At 35.8% G+C, this 22,287-nt stretch overlaps 5 protein-coding genes across 5 annotated transcripts in view; 2 read left to right on the top strand and 3 right to left on the bottom strand.

Moving 5' to 3' along the window:
- Window positions 1-22,287, top strand: part of LOC134658310 (neuropeptide SIFamide receptor-like) — a 116,975-nt gene that overhangs the window by 85,748 nt on the left and 8,940 nt on the right. The gene's annotated exons all lie outside the window — the stretch shown is intronic.
- On the bottom strand, window positions 456-2,191 carry LOC134662136 (uncharacterized). The gene is made up of 2 exons (XM_063518407.1): window positions 2,053-2,191; window positions 456-729 (listed from the first exon to the last, which is right to left on the bottom strand). The coding sequence occupies exons 1-2, from the start codon at window positions 2,062-2,064 to the stop codon at window positions 481-483; spliced, it is 261 nt and encodes an 86-aa protein (XP_063374477.1). The 5' UTR covers window positions 2,065-2,191; the 3' UTR covers window positions 456-480.
- On the top strand, window positions 9,168-11,109 carry LOC134655335 (A-kinase anchor protein 14-like). The gene is made up of 2 exons (XM_063510789.1): window positions 9,168-9,230; window positions 10,672-11,109. The coding sequence occupies exons 1-2, from the start codon at window positions 9,168-9,170 to the stop codon at window positions 11,074-11,076; spliced, it is 468 nt and encodes a 155-aa protein (XP_063366859.1). The 3' UTR covers window positions 11,077-11,109.
- Window positions 13,415-14,473, bottom strand: LOC134662135 (A-kinase anchor protein 14-like). The gene is made up of 2 exons (XM_063518406.1): window positions 14,251-14,473; window positions 13,415-13,840 (listed from the first exon to the last, which is right to left on the bottom strand). The coding sequence occupies exons 1-2, from the start codon at window positions 14,260-14,262 to the stop codon at window positions 13,454-13,456; spliced, it is 399 nt and encodes a 132-aa protein (XP_063374476.1). The 5' UTR covers window positions 14,263-14,473; the 3' UTR covers window positions 13,415-13,453.
- LOC134662134 (uncharacterized) lies at window positions 18,157-19,240 on the bottom strand. Its single transcript, XM_063518405.1, has 2 exons — window positions 18,969-19,240; window positions 18,157-18,758 (listed from the first exon to the last, which is right to left on the bottom strand). The coding sequence occupies exons 1-2, from the start codon at window positions 18,978-18,980 to the stop codon at window positions 18,189-18,191; spliced, it is 582 nt and encodes a 193-aa protein (XP_063374475.1). The 5' UTR covers window positions 18,981-19,240; the 3' UTR covers window positions 18,157-18,188.

Below are 22,287 nucleotides of genomic sequence, written 5' to 3'. Positions count from 1 at the left end.
AAATAACGTAAAATGCTGTACAAACCAAAAGGAACTTAACACAATTTTGATCAAATCTTCTTTTAACTTGCACCTTTTGTACTTAATCAAGTAAATTAATATAAGCGTGACGTGACGTTTGCGTTAAGTGTCATTTTGTATGAGATTTGGAGTTGCCAAAACGTCCCGCTTGGCGCGCTGTTATACCATACAAAAATAGACATAACGCAAATGCGAATGCTCGTTACGCTATTGAATAAAATTTAAAGTTAGTGGAATTATTGCATAACTGGCAGCACATTTTGACACTAGCTGTAGTGAAACTAAGTTAATTCGTTATACAAATCCACAAGTTTACTACACTTCATTATTTTAGTGTCAAAACGGAGCGAGCACTGTCACAGTTATAAAATAATTATTTCCAATTTTGCACTCATATTTATATTGCTTCAATTCAAGAACCATACTGAAATAAATGACAATTGGCGCAAGTATTAAAACTTAAAAGAATGGCGGTACAATTGGAGCGGCCGGTACAGGCAGGACGCGGTACGGCGAGTAAGGTAGCACCGGGTGGTGGTTCAGTAAAGTACTGACATGGGACACCGCCACGGGGGCGGGGTAATGTAGCGGTGCCGGGTACACGGGAGGATGGTACACGGGCGGGTGGTAAACGGATGGCGGGTACACTACCACCGGCTTGGGGGCGGGGGCGGCCGACACTGCCGCTAGGACGGAGAGAATTGTAAGCTGTAAAAGAAACAATTGGCGATTAATTGTGAATGTTAATGAGGTCAAGATCAAGGTAAACCATTGGTGGAGAGTATCGCTTGAAGTACCATTGTGGAGATCCTTGGGGGAATCATTTGTCCAGCAGTGGACGTCATTCGATGACGATGATGTAAGTTATTGTAGATATTACGGAGACTTAGTACCTATTGTGTACACCTAAGTATTTATTTAACTTTACTTTCGCATTATCACTTCAATATGAATTGCTTTACTGGCTTTGACAGCTAGAAAATGATTTATAGTTTTAAGTCCTCCTTTTGTGCAACGTCTTTAGTGCACAATTATACTCGTACGCACGTACTGTATCTATCTACTTTTCTAATTTTGTTAAATATAAATTCTTCCTTTCTTTCTTTCAAAAGGTGAAAATTCTCCGAATATTACCGAAACGTAATAATAGTATTTTATGCAACCGTTGTTTAAGAGGGGTCAAAAAAGGCGAGTGGCCTGAGTAACAATTTGAGGCGAAGCCGAAAATTGTTAATAAAAAGACGCCACGAGTATTTTTTGACTCAGTTAAACAACGTTGCATACAATACTTTTTCTACGACCAAACACTTTGAAATAAAATTGTAAATTTAACAAATATTTTTCATGTCATCTAGTGGACTTCCACCTACGGTATCTACCTGTTTTTAGTGATACTTGATGTGCTATTACTGATATTTCTTCAGGCGTAGACACTAAGTTTTTGTCTTCATCCATTTTAACTTGAGAGACACACTGTTTTTTAACACAAAAGTTAAGTTTTCATTCGACAGGCACAATAGTATTCATATTCAAGATTCACAATATTCAAGAAGTAGCAAAGAATGGAGGGTACGAGCGGGAAGAGAATGAATGAAATTTAAAAAAAAACATGTCTATGGTTCACTTATTTGTCAGATATGACATTCACACCCATAAGCGAGAACGAGAAAGATACGTATATTTCTTTCTCGCTCTTACTTATGGGTGCGACGAACCAAGGTCGCGTTGCGGTGCGACAGTGTGTTATGACTTTAACGTTGGCAACAATGTATTTTTTAAGTGGCCGTTACACGAAGTATTGTAAAAGAGCCAAAAAGATACTGCGTGTATGCACAAATGCTTTTTTAATGAATAGACTAAAGACTTGTCTTGACAACTTTAAGATAGGGTTTTAAAGATGTGTGCACGATCCTTTAAATGACAAATAAAAGTACGGGAGTAGAAAAAATCATTAAACTAACTCTCCCAGTGCTTTTTTTTTTGTAGCTAGAAACCACAACAACAAAACTTAGCAAAACTTAATTTACTCACCAGACGATACATTTTTCCTATTTCTTTTTTCTTTAAAACCAAAGGGCTATCGCGTTAGTGGCCAACTAAGTGACTTGGCGCCATGTCTTCAATTTATAGTGTTCTAAGTATTCGAGTTACCAAACTACATAAGGCAAAGAATTTTCCTAATACTTCTCATATTATGTGAGGGCCAGTGGACATGCTTAATCAATTTAAAGAGACTGTGCTTGAGTTAAATTTAATCGCTGCCTATTTTATTTATAATATATTATGGCGGCCTCCTAGCCTAGGCCTCCTAGCTAGTAACCCTGCCTCGTGTGAGAGTGAAGTAGGAGGTCCCAGGTTTGAATCCTGGTAAGGGCATTTGTTTGTGTGTTTATCACAGATAATTGTTCCTGAGGTATGGATTGCTTTCTTTGTAATTAAGTATTTATTTATATCTATTAATAAATATATATCGTCGTCTTGTTCCCACAATACAAGCCTTATTGAGCTTGTGGGAACAGATCGAGTTGCGTAAGATTGTCCCATAATATTTATAAGTATATATGTATATTATTCAGATACACATTAAGCGGCCTTTTAACGCATTATTACCTAAGGGTCTCAAAACACCCACGCTATATCAAGACTTTAATTTATGTTACAAGCCGTTCTTCTATAGGTATTAGAAACTCTCGTCATTAATTGAACGACACGCCTACACAAAATTAATAGCATCAAATCACTGAATGAATACAAAATTACTATGATGAGGCTTTGTCTGACAATAAAATAATGCAGAAACACTGACCATTATTATATATAATCTGTAATCTTGAATAAAATGTGTAAATTATACAATACTGTTATTCCACACCTCACAGTTAACAATATATGTACTGAAATAAACAAAGACAATTAGATAGAGAACCTTATAATTATTAATGTCATAATTATTGAAGGTGCGTGGTTTTTTTTTTCCTTGTTTAATGTTTTTACAGTGCCAAGTGGTCACCCTACTCGTCCGTGGTAAGTCGGAGTCAGTTTCCCGTGAGCGGCTCACTCTCGACATGATTCGCATGCTTCGACACAGAGTATGCGCCGAAGACAGAGATTAATGCCGATGACAAATTACTGATCCTATGATATTTTACACAATGAATTTAATGTACATTTTCTTATTCTTTTAGAAAAATGCACTTAGTTACCTCATCCATACTAATCCATACTATAATATTATCCATTATAAATGCGAAAGTGTGTCTCTCTGTCTATCTGTTACCTCTTCACGCTTAAACTGCTGAAACGATTTAGTTGAAATTTGGTATGCAGATAGTTTGAGTCCCGGGGAAGGACATAGGGTACTTTTTATCCCAAAAACCTCCCATCTGTCAGCTCCCAGTGGCTCATATATGAGCCAGAACGCTTATGGGTGACGTCATATCGTGGGATTCGACAGGTTAAGGAGGCTGGAAGTTTGTATGGGGAATCGTTAAAAAGCAGATTGGGTAAAAATAAGCTACCCAAATTACTAACTCCACGCAGACGAAGTCGCGGGCAAAAGCTAGTATTATAAATGCGAAAGTGTGTCTGTTTGTCTGTTACCTCTTTACGCTTAAACCGCTGAACGGATTTAGTTTAAATTTGGCAAAGAGATAGTTTGAGTCCCCGGGAAGGACATAGGATAGTTTTTATGTCGGAAGTTATCCATAAAGAGGGTGAAAAGGGGGGTGGACATAAGAGAATCCCACCAAAAACATTTTCATGTAAAATGTTGCCAAGACGAAACCATAAGGCTCGCACTGACAAAAAGTTATCAGATCTCTTGTAGAGCCAAGCTTCTAACTCTACAAGTCCTAACTTCACAAACCTTACACCTTAGTCAAAATATGTGGCTTGACCGTTTCGCTACTGTCACATGGACGTAAGGTGAAAAATGTATTCACTATTCATTATTTTTTATAATACAATATTTCTTGGAGTAACGAAACGGCCAAGCCACATATTTTGACTAAGGTGTAGAGTTTGTGAAGTTAGGACTTGTAGAGTTAGAAGCTTGGCTCTACAAGAGATCTGATAACTTTTTGTCAGTGCGAGCCTTATGGTTTCGTCTTGGCAACATTTTACATGAAAATGTTTTTGGTGGGATTTCACTTCTTTTTGTAAGTTGCTTCCATCCCCTAATTTAAAGGGTTGCGCGTGTGATTTAAGGTACTATTAAAAATCCTGAAATACGTACCTCGGGGCATCTTTTTTATACAATCTGCTTTTTACTGATTCCCCATACAAACTTCAACCCTCCTTTTCCCCTAACGCCCTTTTCCACCCCCTTTTCACCCTTACGGGGTGATTTTGGGGTTGAAAACTATTCAATTCCATTCCACATTACAATTAAAAACTATCTACATACCAAATTTCAACTAAATCGGTTCAGCGGTTATTGATTTCCCATACAAAATTCCACCCCCCTTTCCCCCCCTTAGGGGCAAAAAATTTCAAGTTTTTGAATTATTTTGTTGTTTGTGTACTAATACTATCTTACATACCAAATTTCAGCTTACAAGAACTTCAGGAAGTACCCTAGAGGTTTTGATGATCAACAGTGAGTGAGTGAGTCAGTGACGAAATTGGGGTTTTTTAGATATTAATAAAATCTTAAGTATAAGAGCTACGCAATTGAAATTTTTTATGTTTAATAAGTCCACTATTGACATCATATCCCGAGAATTTTGTTTATCTGGTATAATCCAAACCCAAGTTATGAGGGTTCAAAAAAACGACGAAGCGCTTCGAGAAAAGGTAGGTAGTGCCCTTGCGCTTCGCTTTGCTCGTCTTGGCGGGGGCACTACCGTGCCCCCAGATTAATGAATTGCCTGTGATTTAGTGTAAGCAATGCTCAAATTGTAGGATTGCTATTACATTTTATCCAGGCGCTATTCTTACTCTAGCTGATGTTACTGATTCCACGCAGACGAAGTCGCGGGCAAAAGCTAGTATATAATAAGTAAAAAAATATTATATCTTACGAACTAAGTTCTCATACATTTAAACTTGAGATAGGGTACATTTAAGAAGATAACGTCAAACGTTAATATATTTTCTAGAGATGCCACGAATATTCGGCAACTATTCGGTATTCGGCCACTTTGCCAAATATTCGGTATTCGGCAGAATGTTGCGTACTATTCGGCCGAATACCGAATATCTCTTACACCTACCTAAAAAGATAAATTACACAATAAAAATAACCGCAAACCACTAAATTTTATCATCATCATCTTCCTCGCGTTGTCCCGGCATTTTGCCACGGCTCATGGGAGCCTGGGGTCCGCTTGGCAACTAATCCCAGTAATTGGCGTGGGCACTAGTTTTTACGAAAGCGACTGCCATCTGACCTTCCAAACCACTAAATTTTATACTTATTTTAAATATTTTTTGGAAAGTTGTTAAATACGAAGACTGTTTTTTTGAGCATTTGTTGGTTACTCATAATTTGATTTTTATCATAGGTTCGATTTTATTGACTCTTGACTACATTCACTAGTTCTGACCAACAAAAATTAAATCTTAGCAAACGTTGTACCTTGTTGGCTAACAGTTACCATAATAGACGGACTCAAAATGTAATACAAATGTCATTCGGCGACCGAATATTCGGCGCTTCGGCCGAGAGAGGGGCCGAATATTCGGTATTCGGTATTCGGCCAAAACCACTATTCACGGCTTCGGGGCATCTCTAATATATTTTCACCCTAAAAATAAACGCCATTACAAGTGTAATAAATCCTTTTAAAGCGTTTTAGAACATTTGCAGTAAATTTTTCCTTTGCCAGAGCTTTTAAACCTGAAATCTGTTAATTTATGTCTCTCCTAGATCAGCTTAAACGGGTTAACAGGTCCTAATGTGCGACCTATTTAGACCTTACTGCCGCCAATTTATTGGATTTTTAATTACATAGGTACGTATTCCGGAAAATTGGAATGAACTCGGAATTATCGTACTTACGTAACGGGCGGGGCGGGATAAATGTTATGGAGATTTTTTTGTCACAAATGTACCCTCTGTGCCCGTGTTAACTGCAGTGAGGCGAGGTTGACGTTAAACATAACAGATTATTCTACTCGCAGAATCTGGCATGCTCAAGATGCGCTCGCGCCATGACCCTTAAAAGAGACACGCTATTTGTCACAACATTAAATGTATCGTTACTTAGTTAAAAAAAAAAAGCGCTGGTGGCCTAGCGGTAAGAGCGTGCGACTTGCAATCCGGAGGTCGCGGGTTCGAACCCCGGCTCGTACCAATGAGTTTTTCGGAACTTATGTACGAAATATCATTTGATATTTACCAGTCGCTTTTCGGTGAAGGAAAACATCGTGAGGAAACCGGACTAATCCCAATACGGGCCTAGTTTACCCTCTGGGTTGGAAGGTCAGATGGCAGTCGCTTTCGTAAAAACTAGTGCCCACGCCAATTACTGGGATTAGTTGCCAAGCGGACCCCAGGCTCCCATGAGCCGTGGCAAAATGCCGGGATAACGCGAGGAAGATGACTTAGTTACATTGCGATTTTTTATTCGTAACATTTGTATTTGTACGTAATGTAATTACTACGAACGTCTATTGTGAGTTATTAGGTTTATTGAGGTAGGTTTAAGTATACAATACAGGAGGAGATAATGTGCGTGTTCACATTATTATACGAATTTTATACCACAACTTTTTTATCTTAATTATTATGTTACATAAACAATAATCATAAAACATTTTTTTCGTTTTCGGGCAGTAGCGCACCATGAAGCGAAAACGCGGGACTCCAACAGTTTACTTTATTATATTATAAGTTTATAACTCAATGATTTCATATTTAGATAAGTACTATGATGGCATGTGATTTTAAAACAAATATATTTTAATACTATTAGCATCTGCCCGTGAGAGCGTAGTAATAGTTTGTCTTTATACATATACATCCCTTAAATCTTGTTATTAGGCTACCATACCAAGTTTTATTCCATATTTAACCCGCTTAAATAATTATATTAAACCAAATATGTTGTATCCTAATTCAGGTTATAAAAAAATTATACTTGTATGAATAAATTCAGCTAAATCTGATTACCTATAGCGCTGTTTGTAACATCCATTCAAAACGAAAAATATCACATTGATTTTTGAAATTCTAGTTAGAATGTGACAAACATTGCTGTCGGTAAGTACCTATAGATATAACTGCACGTGCACCCGGGTCGTCATACAATTACTCAACTGATGCAACCAGTTTTATCGCAACCGCATAGCATTTTATCACTTAATCTCGACAAATTAAGATAACTTCCACATTAAACAACGAAGCGGTGTATGTTCAACATATTTAATTTACTTACATCAAGTTCACGAATAAATGCCCTACATTTTATTTTATGAAAAGGCAGGTCACCGAGATAATTCACGGAACTTTATGTGGCCGTTATTTGCACAAATTGCCCTAAAATGTGACTACTGTTTCATGATATTACAAATGTGTTTCTTTATTAACAACAGTTTGCTAAAATTGCTTTTAAAAAAGGTTACTGACAGGCTTTCGCAACATATTTTCCCCGAATTGGAATATTTATTTAAGCAGTTTTATTTTGAACTTTTAGGTAGGTACGGTCTAGTTCACAAATATCTATACAAGACAACATTCCAAAAATATATTTACACGGTCTTATTGTTAGTACCTTAGAGGCGTGTAAATATATTTTTGGAACATGGTTTGTAAAATATGTCTAGTTTGCGTCTTTCGATCTATAAAAAATTTGAAGGTTTCAGTAAAAAGTATCTTCATTTCCCAAGAGAAATCGCCAAGGATTACGGCAAGTATCATATTTTAAAGAACTACCTATCTTATATTGCTCAAAAATATTCGTGCTATAAAAAGTGTAGGTATAGCCGGGTAATCCTTTAGACATTAAATACTCAAACGCGCTTGACTAACTTTTAGGTTTTATTGTACTTGTGTGTAATGTGAGTTAGTGCGAGTATAAACAAAAATAAATAATCGAGAGATTATCATAAACAAACATATTGTTTTCTATAAGTGTCGCTAGTTGTTTGGATTATTTCATCAATAGTGGCATTGGCAAGGCTGTTTACAAAATAAATGACTGTCAACATGAAACAACTTCACTTCACTCTTTTGTCTATGGCTACCGCGAAGTTACGTACAATTCTGCCCAAATAGAAAGATAACGTTAATCTGTGTAATACCTGGAACAAAATACAACGAACACAATTTAACATAAACCATTTTTGAACCGCTTGTTCGAAAAATGAGACAATACACATGGAACATTAATAGAAATAACCATAACGTATAATACATATTTTCATGGTATAATTTTCCGAAGTCTCTGGCAGGTAACAGTAATCTAGAACGATTATCTGAACTAAATGATATTGACTTCTGTTACGTCAATTAACAGAAATGACATTTTATCGTTTCACAAAAATGTTCTGTGTAGGTACTGGTTGCTCCAGATTTATATTAGTTATCTATGCCTGATTAGGTGAAGCTAGTTTAGAATGTGTTTAGTAAAATTAATACATTTTAAATACGGCGATGTTTCATTCCATTGCAAGAAACCTTATAAGAGGAAACGCCTTACCGATACCGTGGGAAATTTGTTTACCACATATTAGTTGACTAACTTATACCTTTGTTTGATAAGCAATGAAAGTTCACTTTAAAAAGAAAATAAGTCAGGACAGGACATAGATATGTTACTGGGTTCGCAAAGGGAGATTCCGGTATAGTAATAAAGGTAAGTGCACCTTAATAGTCTTAATACCGGAATCTCCCGTGGGCTCAGAGACCGGCGTTTTTTAAAAGTCGTACCGCTTTTTAGATCACAATACGGTTGCCAATAAGTTAAATTAGCAATCTTGAGACCTTTCTCTAGGGATTTCAGCAATTCGAATCCTGAGTTTTTGACTTTTGCTCGATAGAAGAAATAACATAGGGTCTAAAATGCACATTACAAAATTATAATAAATTTTGCCCAAAAAGTAAAAAAAAAGAATATTATTCATAAAAACGAGCAATATTATGCTTGAATAAACTCAGCGATTACTTTTTTTATTATAGAAACACAAAATTTAAATTCAAAAGCATGATATCCGCGGTCCTGAACACGCGCACATCCATCTCGCTCACGCTTATGCTCAGTGAGAGTGTGAGAAGAATACGAACCTACGGGGAGTATAAAGATTTTTGTAGAATATGTATTCCCACGGATAATGTCAATTCAATGCATTATTAGTGTTTCTAAACTAAAAAAATTTATTAGACCTAATCTAATAGATTAGTTGCCAAAGTGGTTAAAATCCTCTTAAACAGGGGAGCTTTATTCAGCAAATTTCGTTAATGGTATTTACATTACATATACAGTTATAAGTGGTTAAATATTACTATTTAAATGTTCCACTGTGATACAAAAATGAATGATTTTTGATAAGAAAACATCGATTGTTTAGTTTTACGACTGAAATATTATTCCGAAATAGAAAAAAAAAACAATCAGAATATATGTATACTATCATAATATATGTATAACTTACGTAACTTATTTTATTTGTGTCAAGTGTTTACTTCAGTTTACTATAACGAAATTACGCGTCTTTTAGAAGTTTACCTACTCGTATATCAATATATTACGGTTTTGATTGACCTCTCCTCAAGTTCCATAAGTTAATTTATTCAAATCTCAAGTACGCATTGCAAAGTCATTGTCAGTTTCGGCCAGTATAAATACCCCGGTACTCTACCTACTGTTTGTTAGACAACTTCTTAAGTTCGATTAGTAAACCAGTTACAACTAAAAAAACAATATGCACAAACTTGTAAGTATTTGTTGAATATTAAATTTTTATTTTATTTTATTATTATTATAAATGAGCTTACTCATGGCCACAGACTAGCCGAGGCGAAGACGTGGCCTACGATGGAGCGAACCTGCCCAGAAGGTGCCTGTTCACCCTTGATTTGAATTTAAGCTAATTTTACGATTTGACTCATCTATTTTTAGTCCCTCGCGCGACATGTTTCGGGGAGCCTAGGTCTCCATTTTCAAGCACTAACAGCATCGATCACGAAACATGTCGAGTAAATGGTTTACCATAAAATTAATTTACCGTTAGTATGACTAACGACAGTTTAAATTCAATTGAAAATTACACTTATATGCCTAGCTAAAATTATACTTGCGTTGTTATGATCCATTGGTCTGATTATCGAATCAACTATAGATAAAGTGAAAACAAATAAAATTTTCACGCTATAGTTTTTAGGGTTCTGTACCCAATGGGTAAAAACGGGATCCTATTACTAAGGCTCCTCTGTCCGCCCGTCTGTCTGTCTGTCTGTCACCGGGCTGTATCTCATGAACATGAACATACATGAACCGTGATATAGAATTTTCACAGATGATGTGTTTATGTTGCCACTATAACAACAAATACTAAAAAGTACGGAACCCTCGGTGGGCGAGTCCGACTCGCACTTGTCCAGTTTTTTGTTATGTTGTACAATGGGTTACGAAAATCAAATGTGAAAGAACTATGAAAAGTAATAAAGTTTTATTTACGTAATTTATTTATATGATATGACTATTTTAGATCTATTTTACCGCCTTCCTGGCCTGCGCCGCCGCCGCTCCCGGCCTCCTAATCGCCCACGAGGCTCCCGTCGTCCACTCCGTGCACGCCATCCCCGTGGTGGGCTCCAAGACCACCATCACCAAGAGCAGCCAGGTCGTCAACCACGGCAGCCCCATCGTGCATGCCGTGCACACCCCGGTCGTGCACGCTGCGCCCGTTGTGTCTGTGCACTCTGCTCCCATCGTCCACGCCGCGCCCGTGGTGCACGCCGCCCCCATCGTCCATGCCGTCCACACCGCTCCTGTCTTGCACGCCGCTCCCCTGGTCGTGAAGACCGCTCCCGTCGCCATCGCTCACAGCAGCTCAGTTGTTCACCACGGACATGTCGTAAAGTCCGTCCCCCTGATTGCTGTCCATCATTGATCAGATATTTTGAATAAAATACTAAATAACTTATTAAAATTAGATTTTATTTTATTTTGTCCTTATTTCTTTATTAGGTCACTACTTTTTACAAAACAAAACGCAACATTTTATAACACAGTTACTCAAATACGTAGCTGTTTAGCATACGCACAGTTCGTTGTTGCGAATTTTATTTTTCTATTTATTTTTCATTTATTTCTGACCGTAATCCACACAAACAAATATTTAGTAACATACTTTTTTAGGTATAGTACCTATATACATATGTACATGTGCCGATGCCGCGTCACGAATTAATTCATTAATCATGAATGATAAGAAAATCACATACATTAGATGCCATTTAATAAGGTTACATAATATGAAATGGTGTAGGTACTCGATGTGCTGGCTGCTTATTCCATATTAAATCTCTTATAGTCTGTGTAACTTTGAAGTCTGTGTAGCGGACCCTGGCAAAGGCCGGGATAACGCTAAGTAGAAGAAGAAGTCTGTGTAACTTTGATATAAATACACGGTACACTATTCAACATATTCGTTTAACGTTTATAATAGAGATTAGGCACATGCTGTGTTCACTGTCAACCGGTATGTGTAGGTAACCAAGAAGCTAGACGTAGGTAGGTGTATTATATTACTATTTTAGATCATATTAATTATGGCCATATTATTATCATTCACTAAAATAAAAGTTAATACTAATTTATGCGTAAAGTAAAAAAAATAAACAAATATTATATTTAAATTCGTAAATAAAAATATCTGTGTAGGAAGGTATAATTTAATACATAGTTTAAAATAGGTATAGCCGACCTTGTTAATAGTCAATTTACGTACTATAGTATTTTATACAATCGTGATATAATGGAGAGCTTTTCAGTCGAGTACCGCGTTTAGGCAACGAAGCTTGCTGAGTTGCCTAAGGAAGGTACAAGATTAAAAAGCTTGATTATATCACTATTGTATACAATACTTTTTCTACGAGTCAACAAAAAAAATACTTAAAACTAGTAGAAGAATCATATATTTAGGTAAAAAAACCAAAAGTATACAGCTAAGATGCGCGAGCAGCCGCGATACCTTCAATACTCGTACACGACCCGGCCCCCGCGCCCCGCGCCCGCGGCCGGTTGGTCAACGACACCTTCTCGTAACTCATGAGGCCCTGGTACTTGCTCCGCGCTTTCGATTGGTCAATTTCATTATAGTTGACTAAACTGTATCGAAATGAATATTATAGTTGCCTAAACAGTATCGAAATGAATATTATAGTTGAGTTGGGGTCCCATAGTGAAAAAAGTATGCGATTTCACTTTGGTATACGAAGTCTTAATTCAAGCATTGCAGTCGACGAGTATAAAAATACTATTTTAATGTACACACACAGTACTGTTCTACTCCTATGATATTTATTATACTACCGACGTGGGCAAGCAAATATACAGCCCGCTCAATGGTAAGTAGTTGCCATAGCCTATGGACGCTTACAATTCCCGGAGTGTCTATTTATATTCTAACGAAATCCAAATAAAGTCCACTGATATTATAAGGAAGATATATTATAATGCGTTACCTATTATAGTTTTCTTGGTGTAATTAGTATAAATAATTACCGACCACTGCGAACAAAAAAAAATTGCAAGTAATAAGTACATAGCGAGCTTTCAAAATGGAGAATTGGTGGAAGGTGGAACGGAATTGTTGGATAGTTGTGGCAAGGAACGTGTTTCAGAAAAATGAAGGATTAAATTCCTGCTACGTCCTACTAGGAGACTGACAGAGAATAAAGTAGAATGGTGATTACTCTATCGACTGTTGATGAATTCGAACCTACCATGCCTAATAGAAAATTAATAAAGACATTTATGTTACCTACCTACCTATTCACTCAACAAAGAAAATAAAGTCCTATTTAAAAAAAGATTGACATAACAAATTAATTAGTAACTAATAAAGCATTTCTCCATGTCCATAATTCTGAGTGTACTAACTAATTATCGATTTGCAGATTTTAGGTTAGCTAATATACACTGTTTTAATCCATGAAATATAAAAACCAAAACTATGTTTGTATTTGTAAACGGTGTTTGTATTTTTTTGGTTTTAATTTTAACTTGCTACTCGGACTCACGACTAACCATCACACATTTCTTTAAAGTTAAAATTCAATACCAACTCTCGCTTAGACGGTTTTGTTATTTGTTGTTGTGTACTATTTTTTTATGTTAGTAAATAATTCAACAAAAACAAAAAATAATAAATTTCTTATGAAAGTTCATGTGAAAATGACAACGTAACCCTAGCAATTTGTAGGTAGTAAAATAAAAGAAAGCAGTTTTAAAAAGTACTAAAGTAATTTATTCTAAATATCCGATTAATGATGGACAGCGATCAGTGGAACGGACCTGACGACATGTCCGTGGTGAACAACTGAGCTGCTGTGAGCGATGGCAGCGGGAGCAGTCTTCACGACCAGGGGAGCGGCGTGCAAGACAGGAGCGGCGTGGACGGCATGGACAACGGGGGCGGCGTGGACGATGGGAGCAGAGTGCACGGACACAATGGGCGCAGCGTGCACGACCGGGGTGTGCACGGCGTGCACGATGGGGCTGCCGTGATTGACGACCTGGCTGCTCTTGGTGATGGTGGTCTTGGAGCCCACCACGGGGATGGCGTGCACGGAGTGAACAACGGGAGCCTCGTGGGCGACTAGGAGGCCGGGAGCGGCGGCGGCGCAGGCCAGGAAGGCGGTGAAAACGATCTGAAATAGACAAATTTTAATATTTAATATACGAGATACTTGACTTTGTTTAAATGCAATATGTGTGCGATTAGAAAAAAATGTATATTCTTGCATACATTGTACCCATAAATATATAAAATTAAATTAAAAATCATTTCTATTTTCATTAAAATTAATAACTAAAGTTCCCGTATACAAACTGCATACGTTTTGATTAAATTGATTGATTGATGTGAGACTGAGTGAGACCCAAAAATAAAATTAACCATTGCTCTTTATTGAAAGGCCCTACGCTAAAAATATGACTTAATTTCTCAGCAACAACTACATTTCAACACTGGCTACACTATCGACTTATGTATTTACAATTTTTATTTTAAAGTACCAACAAACGAATCCCTCAATCATTTTATATATTGGAAACTTACGAGTTTCTGCATATTGTTTTTTTTAGTCTTAAGTAGTTTACTACTCGAACTTTGGAAGTTGTCTAACAATCAGGTAGAGCACCGAGGTATTTATACTGGCCGAAACTGACAATGACTGCAATGCGTACTTGAGCATTGAATAAATTAAAGAGCTACGAGCTTTTGGAGAGGTCATTCATCAAGATAAACGATTCATAAGACCTTATGTTCCCGAGCAGTGCTGTAGAAAAAAAGACCTTCCTTGACGCTAATAAGGATTTTATTTCAAGTATCTGCACGTATAAAATATACGAGGCTATCAATATTTTTTTGAGAAATTTGATTTAACCAAATTTGTGAAACTATACACGTAATGGTGATTTTCGATATCACCACAAGCTATGAAATAATTAAGCTATACCTATATTAAAATCTAGTCATGCCCTTTATGCATTTAGTGAATCTTTGAAATGTATGAGTAAATGCCATAATAAATACAGAAATAATTTAACAAAATTACTTAATACATTGTTGCACGATAAAAGAAAATAGTATAGAGTCCACGATTTCAGAAAAATAGAGTAAGTGAGTACCTAAAACGTACGAACCTTCAATTCCAAAGTTGCCGCATCCATACGCTATCATTATTTACCCGGTATTGTACAAATAGCCCCAAGCTATTCTTAAAACATTGAATAAATACATAACCAAACAGACATTTCGGCCATGTCCATGTAGGTTGATGCCAAGTTCAGAATAATTTCTCTTATGTAACTTGGTTATAGTTTGTTTACAATAGACTACATTACCAATTTATATAAAAGGGTGCCGAAGAGCAGAACTTTGAATCCCACCTAGTAATGATTCGTTTGTTGTTAGATGAGAGCGACGATTGCATCAGCAAATATAAGTTTGTGTTCCCTCAAAGCATTGCACTTAATTGGAGGTTAAGCTTTTGTTTTCCATTTTGCTAAGTCATAGTTGAGTAATAGTTTAAAGTATTTATCAATTGTTATTACCAAAAGTATTAACTGCTTTATTACTATCTTTGTGATGATTTTACTTTATAAGAACTTGTACATTATATAGGTTATTTTGCTGCAATGTTAATAAACCAATGAATAAGAAAACAAACGATGTTCATTGACTAGATATATAGTGACATGATTTAAGAAAATTGAATGAAATTTCAAATAACTCTGGCTTATTAATGTTGAGTAAGTCTTGTTAGATGTAATCAAATCCAGAACATAATAAGCTTCACAAATCATGGCGCTCATTGTTAATTAGTCCATTGTTTATGACAGAAACGCGATAAATAAGTAATAATATACTTGTGAAATTTCATGTAAATATAAGCGACGTTTTAGCGGCTGCATTCAGAAAATAATACTTAATATGTTAAGTTTTATTGAGCTATAAAGATATTTTCACTTAAAAAAACGTTTGCTCTTCTAGTTGCTACAGGATCAGAAAAAAATATATTACTTACGTTAAAACATAGCACTTGTATATCGGTACATATAATACCTACATAACACACAATGATACTTTAGTTAATATTTTGGAACATACATACCTAAATAAAAATGTTTGCTTTGATTAATTTAAAGACAAATTTCGCTTCCAAAGCATAAAAAAAATCTTATTGCAATATTTGTGTAAATACTCTCTGGAGATACAATTATAACGCCTTAGGTAGATTAAACTAAAGTGAACTAACATATTAAGTAATAACACACTGCAGACGTGCGTGAAACTTAATATTCAAGATATCTGCTACGGTGAGCATTAATGACTTAATTTGAAGACGAATTAACTCGATGTTTACTGTCGCTCAACGGTTATAGCGTTCCCGTAACGTTCATAGATCGGTTCAAGAAAATTGATCGAAAATCATCTATCATCATTTTGATTAAAAATTAAACAAGTTTTTCGCTTTTATATATTTCAGCAATCTTATAATCATTCCATATGTCGGAAACAATTTTAAATAACCAATTTTGATTTAAATAAAGATTTATCAAAAATACCACGGCACAGGTTGTAGGAATAGGAATATAAATAAAAAGAACTAAATATAGGGGGAGTCTGGGAGACATTTTATTTAAGGTAAGAGCTAGACTTGACCCATTTTATAAAAATAGTGCCAAGATAAATTAAATATTTTAGATACGCATGTGTCATGCTCAAACACTAGGTACCTATCGTTGGGTGATATTAGAGACCTGATAAAATAAATATTTTAATTTTTGTACTTTTTTAATAAAATTATTAAAATATAGGTCTAAGCAAGTCTTCACGATATTTCTTTACACATATGACAACATTGATAAAATATAGTCTTAAATATATATTAAAAGAGATCCCTGATATATTATATAGGTATATATATGTCGGAGAATGGCTGAATCGTGCCATCTATCGCCTTGAAGAGGCGTTTCATCATGCAATCTTTGACAAATAGAGCAAACTAGGGTGCTATGTGTACACCTGAGTGGCATTCGGCGCAGTTCCGTCAAGTCGTCATAGAGTGCGCTGTCAAAAACAAATGAAAGCCAGAACAATTGAAGTGATGCTGTCAATCAATCTTCAGATGGGAACATGATGAGAACGAACGGGAGAAGATGACGTCTGTGGCGGTTCCTGGGTCTAATCCACTGGTTTGCTTTGAATAAGAAGTGTAACGTGTGCTATGATTTGTAATCAGTCTTATCCAGTAAAGACTGTGAGTTGAATAACGTATTTCATTGACGAGGGCTCGCCATCCATAATTGAAGGTCCTGATGTGCTCCTGATAGTATGATACGCCCACGATTCCGACATATATATCTATAAATAAATAAATACCTGTACAAGAATTGCTCGTTTAAAGGTATTAAATAGATGAAATAAAATCGTTCTTCTATAAATTAAAAAAGGACAGCTACACAACATTGTATTTTACCGCTAGAATGGCAACACATTTCATTGACAGATTGTAGGCTTGCGGTAGAAGTAAATTGGATGGTTTTCATGCCAGACGGTTATTGTACCATTTTCATCATATTAGGTTTGTTTGCGTAAACAACTAGTTGCAGAAATAAAAAAGCTGGCATAAATGAAACATGTCAAAAGTTTAAATATCACTATACTAAAAGTGCAACAACGGATTTTATTTTAAAGCAAACTAGAACGAGTTTATTACATACTATTAAGTATATTATTGATATCCGAGACTCTTACATTATACTTAGAGAAACTTTTTATACCAGGCTGATGGTATTTTCTCTAGTTTACAAGATTGACTAGCTAGGGGCACCGATAAGTCCCGCCCTAAGGGCAGGATCACTTCTTTTGTACCTATATTAAACTAGCTTTGAAAGTTCATTCACACTCGTCGAAAGCAATTAAGTAGTAAAGACTTTATTCAAATTTACAGTTGTCAGACGTTGAATTGAATTATAGGTATCGTTTTGTTTCAGTAAACATTTTAGATTAGTTTAATTACTAGGTGTACTTTTTTAGCTAAAATTATATGCATTTCACTCAATATTATAAATTACCCACATAAAATGTATTAAAATTAATAATGTTTTGTACGTACACGGACACCAAAATGATATTTGAATGATAATTATTTAGTTATCGTGCGTCTCACCCGCGCCAATAAATGTACGGACAAGTACGTAGGTACGAGCGAAATGAACGATACTTATTTGAATGACATCTAACTAATATCAGTGTACGTTCAAATTGGTCTGTTTGTTTTTTTACAGTTAATATGCTTGATACCTGTTAGTCAATTGTTATATAAGTATTTTCAATTTAAGTATCTTCACATAAAACAAATAAATAATAATGAATAATTCATTTGATAAAAATTGAGGAGGCGGGATGCTCAATTGAAATGAAAAACGGGTAAAAACACTAAAAACATTTTATTTATTTACTACAATAAAGTTGTATCTAAACGCAAATCAATGGTGCACAGCAACTAAAGAAAGAGGTTCCGTCTTGTGAACAGTCGAGCTGTGATGAGATATAGCAGAGTCGCCAACCCTTCCTAAAACTGGTGAGGAGTGTACCGCATGCACCGGCTGAACGTGATGTACATGAGTTTTCACTGGTACAGCGTGCACTAGAACCGAAGTCGTGTGAACCACTGGCGCGTGCACTACGTGAGTGCCACCGTGATTTACAGATAATTGGCTCTTGGTCACAGTTGTTTTCTTAGGTTCAGCATGCAAAATGTGTACGGGGGAGGCATGCACCAACGGCACAGTGTGGACCAAATGTGTACTACCATGGTTTATGGACAAATTACTCTTGGTTACTGTAGTTTTCTTGGGTTCGGCGTGCAAAATATGAATTGGGTGGGCTGGTACCACTGGCACACTGTGAACTGGAACGCTAGCAACCACTTCACCTCCATGGTTGACTGCTACACTGCTTTTCGTGATGGTAGTCTTGGATGGCAGAGTATAGTGAACGTCGTCGGTCACATACAATGGACCAGCAGCCGCGCAGGCCAAAACAGCAAACAGCACCTAAGGAGTATATCATTTAATTAACAATAACAAAAACATTGTATACATAATAGCAGTTGAAAATGTTGTTTCTGCGGTTAATCAATCAATACTAGATCTAAGGAATGATTCATGTTTATATTAAACTATGTATAATACCTAATAATATTATGATTTTGACTTAAATAAAAACTAAACCCCATTTTTTTAAGTTAGATCCGTAAAACTTACTAAGAATTGCATTTTTGAAGTTGCAACTGATAAGTCCAGAACCAGACTGATGGTGTATAATCACCAAGGCTTTTTATATATATATGTACCGCGTTGAAAATTGCCAAATGCCCCAGTTTACCACTCATTGGGGCGCGTTCTTGAATTTCGCGAATCACACAACCCATTGCGACACAAGTAAGAGTATTTGTTTTTTAAACCTTGTAGGTATAGAAAAAAAACTATCGAATTGACATGTCAACCGATCGAACATGACGTATCCGTTTTCGCAAACCGCAGCTTTGACATGATAGTTAATGGCGGTTCAGTGAATTGTGTTTTATGTATTCTCTGAAAATGTATGCCTGTGTTTATTAACTATTCTTTGACAATGGGTACTCACTAACTGATGAGTTGGTAACGTACCTAATTATTTTTTATTGTCGAAAGCAACACTTTTTATATTTAACATATACGAATACTATTAAAGTAATGGTAACTAAAATTATAAATTCGGCGAAAATAGTTATTTTCGATACAAGTGCGAAAAAGAGGAAATTCGAAACGAGTGGCGATAAATTAAAACACGACCGAAGGGAGTGTTTTAAATCGACACGAGTTGCGAATTACCTATTCGCACGTGTATCGAACAACGTTTTACAGTACATATGGCACTTTAAAGTTTCGACATACGCACGAAAAGTGCTATTTTACGCACTAGTGCGGAAAAGTAGCCCCATATGTACTGTAAATAAAATTCTTGTTTATAGCTGTTTCCTTTAATATCTGAAATACTATGCATTTTTCGCACTCGGAGTTTTAGATTGTGTGTTAATGAGATAAAGTCTTATTCAATTGTATTTTCATAATAAGCATAGATTTTCAAAGCCTGGTTTCAATAAAAAAAACCGGCCAAGTGCGAGTCGGACTCGCGCACGGAGGGTTCCGCACCATCAACAAAAAATGAGCAAAAGAAGCAAAAAAACGGTCACCCATCCAAGTACTGACCCCGCCCGACGTTGCTTAACTTCGGTCAAAAATCACGTTTGTTGTATGGGAGCCCCACTTAAGTCTTTATTTTATTCTGTTTTTAGTATTTGTTGTTATAGCGGCAACAGAAATACATCATCTGTGAAAATTTCAACTGTCTAGCTATCACGGTTCGTGAGATACAGCCTGGTGACAGACGGACGGACGGACGGACGGACGGCGGAGTCTTAGTAATAGGGTCCCGTTTTACCCTTTGGGTACGGAACCCTAAAAACAAGCAAAAAAACGGTCACCCATCCAAGTACTGACCCCGCCCGACGTTACTTAACTTCGGTCAAAAATCACGTTTGTTGTATGGGAGCCCCACTTAAATCTTTATTTTATTCTGTTTTTAGTATTTGTTGTTATAGCGGCAACAGAAATACATCATCTGTGAAAATTTCAACTGTCTAGCTATCACGGTTCGTGAGATACAGCCTGGTGACAGACGGACGGACGGACGGACGGACAGCGGAGTCTTAGTAAGGGTCCTGTTTTTACCCTTTGGGTACGGAACCCAAAAAAGTAAATAGACAATGCTAAATCCCACGGTAGATGCTTAAAACAAGATTCAATAAGTTTTGTTTGAATTTAACATTTTAACCATCTTAAGAGTAGAGCTTAATATATATTCGTGTCTGCAAGCGTGAAATATCTTATCTACAGCCTTTTTCGTTAGTTTCACTTGACAGCTTTTAAGAATGCCAGCCAATTGTTTTAAGAATTTAGATTTTAAAGGACTATTTGGAGTGATCCTTGTAATGTCCCAAAATAATGGCTCAAGCAATGACGTTGTAGGTATTATGTAAAGCTCAAAGCCCAAGTCTTTAAAATAATTAAAATATTCAATCAGTTTAAGTGCAAATTCTGTGTAAAATCGTTTCATTCATTTCTTTAGAATTAATTAAACTTTTTGTGTAAAATGTCGTAAGCTTTTATCAAAGTGTCCATCTAGCTGGGTAATGTGCCTAAAGAGTAAAACCTAGAGCGGGTATTTCTGTTGGCCAACAGTTAAGACGTTACGTTCAGACGTTCAGGCAGATTATTTTACTCTGATAAGAACAAAACCCCGTCTGTGCCTAACTGACCTTCACCCGTCCAGCCTGTTGCAACAGAACAAGAAAATGTAATCTTAACTTTAATGTCACCAAGTTACCAGGCGTTACCTACATTAACTAAAAGGAAATTGTAATTATTTATGCAGTTTTTATCATGTTGATCGTCAACATTTATCTACAAATGCAGAACCGAAGTTAATAAGTTTGTCTAGGATTTTTATTGTTATCCATTGCTATACCTTGTGCACTCGTATTTGCGTCATTTGACACATGACACTGACAACAGCAATAGAACGTAAAATATCTTGCACATCGAAATTACAAAGGAAGACAATTGCACTGCGAACGTTTACGTTCTACGTCTTTTTTTAAATTTAGGGTTGGCCGGACACCACCGTTATAAATCGGTAGTCGTAAAGTAAATCGATATAAATTTTTCATTTTAGGTCGCAACAATTAAATTCAATTCAATGTTTTATTCATAAAATATACATTTTACACGTCAAATATTTAAACATTATTAAATTTAGGTAAATTTTGTTATAAATCATTGATATTACAATAGTTATTAGATATTTATAACAAAGCATTATTAAATTTATTATATCTTCTTATTATTATTTATTAACCATATAATTCTAGCTTTATTTAAATCTCAAATAAAAATTCATTAAACGTCACAATTCGATACCTCAGTCTAGGTGCCATCCAATCGTAATCGCTCGCTGTGACAATCGATTTGTGTTAGTTACATCTCTATATACGTCAGTCATAATGTGTCAAAAAACGCAAATAAGAATAATTCCACTATAGCTCAAGTAGGATCGAAAAATTTATAGGTATCAAGTATCAACAATAATGTTCATTTATTAAAAGAAAAACAATTGAAAATGTACCTTCATCTAGAATATATACCTAGGGCTCATTAAAAATACCCTCCTGCTCTCTTTCATTTTATTGTATTCGTTATTTGCAATGAAACATTGAATGGGTATCAGAAACACGAGTATAAAGCTCGTTAAAATGCGTTCGTAGGTAATTCTATGTTTTTTGTTATTCGTTATTGTTTTAATTTGAATTGATGCGCAATTTGAATATTCAGGTTGGCAAATCTAATATTTTTTAATTTGGTACGAAATGGTCACCTAATTAATTTAGATCTAGATATTCCGTGACAATTTCACGTGACTTTTCGTTGTATCCCGATACATTTTTCCTACTCGTTTGGCGTATATCGATGCACGATTTGTCAC

The sequence above is a fragment of the Cydia amplana genome, chromosome 2 (genome assembly GCF_948474715.1).
Source record: "Cydia amplana chromosome 2, ilCydAmpl1.1, whole genome shotgun sequence".
In the NCBI taxonomy this organism is placed as follows: domain Eukaryota; kingdom Metazoa; phylum Arthropoda; class Insecta; order Lepidoptera; family Tortricidae; genus Cydia; species Cydia amplana.
This window is presented reverse-complemented; position numbering and strand designations above follow the sequence as displayed.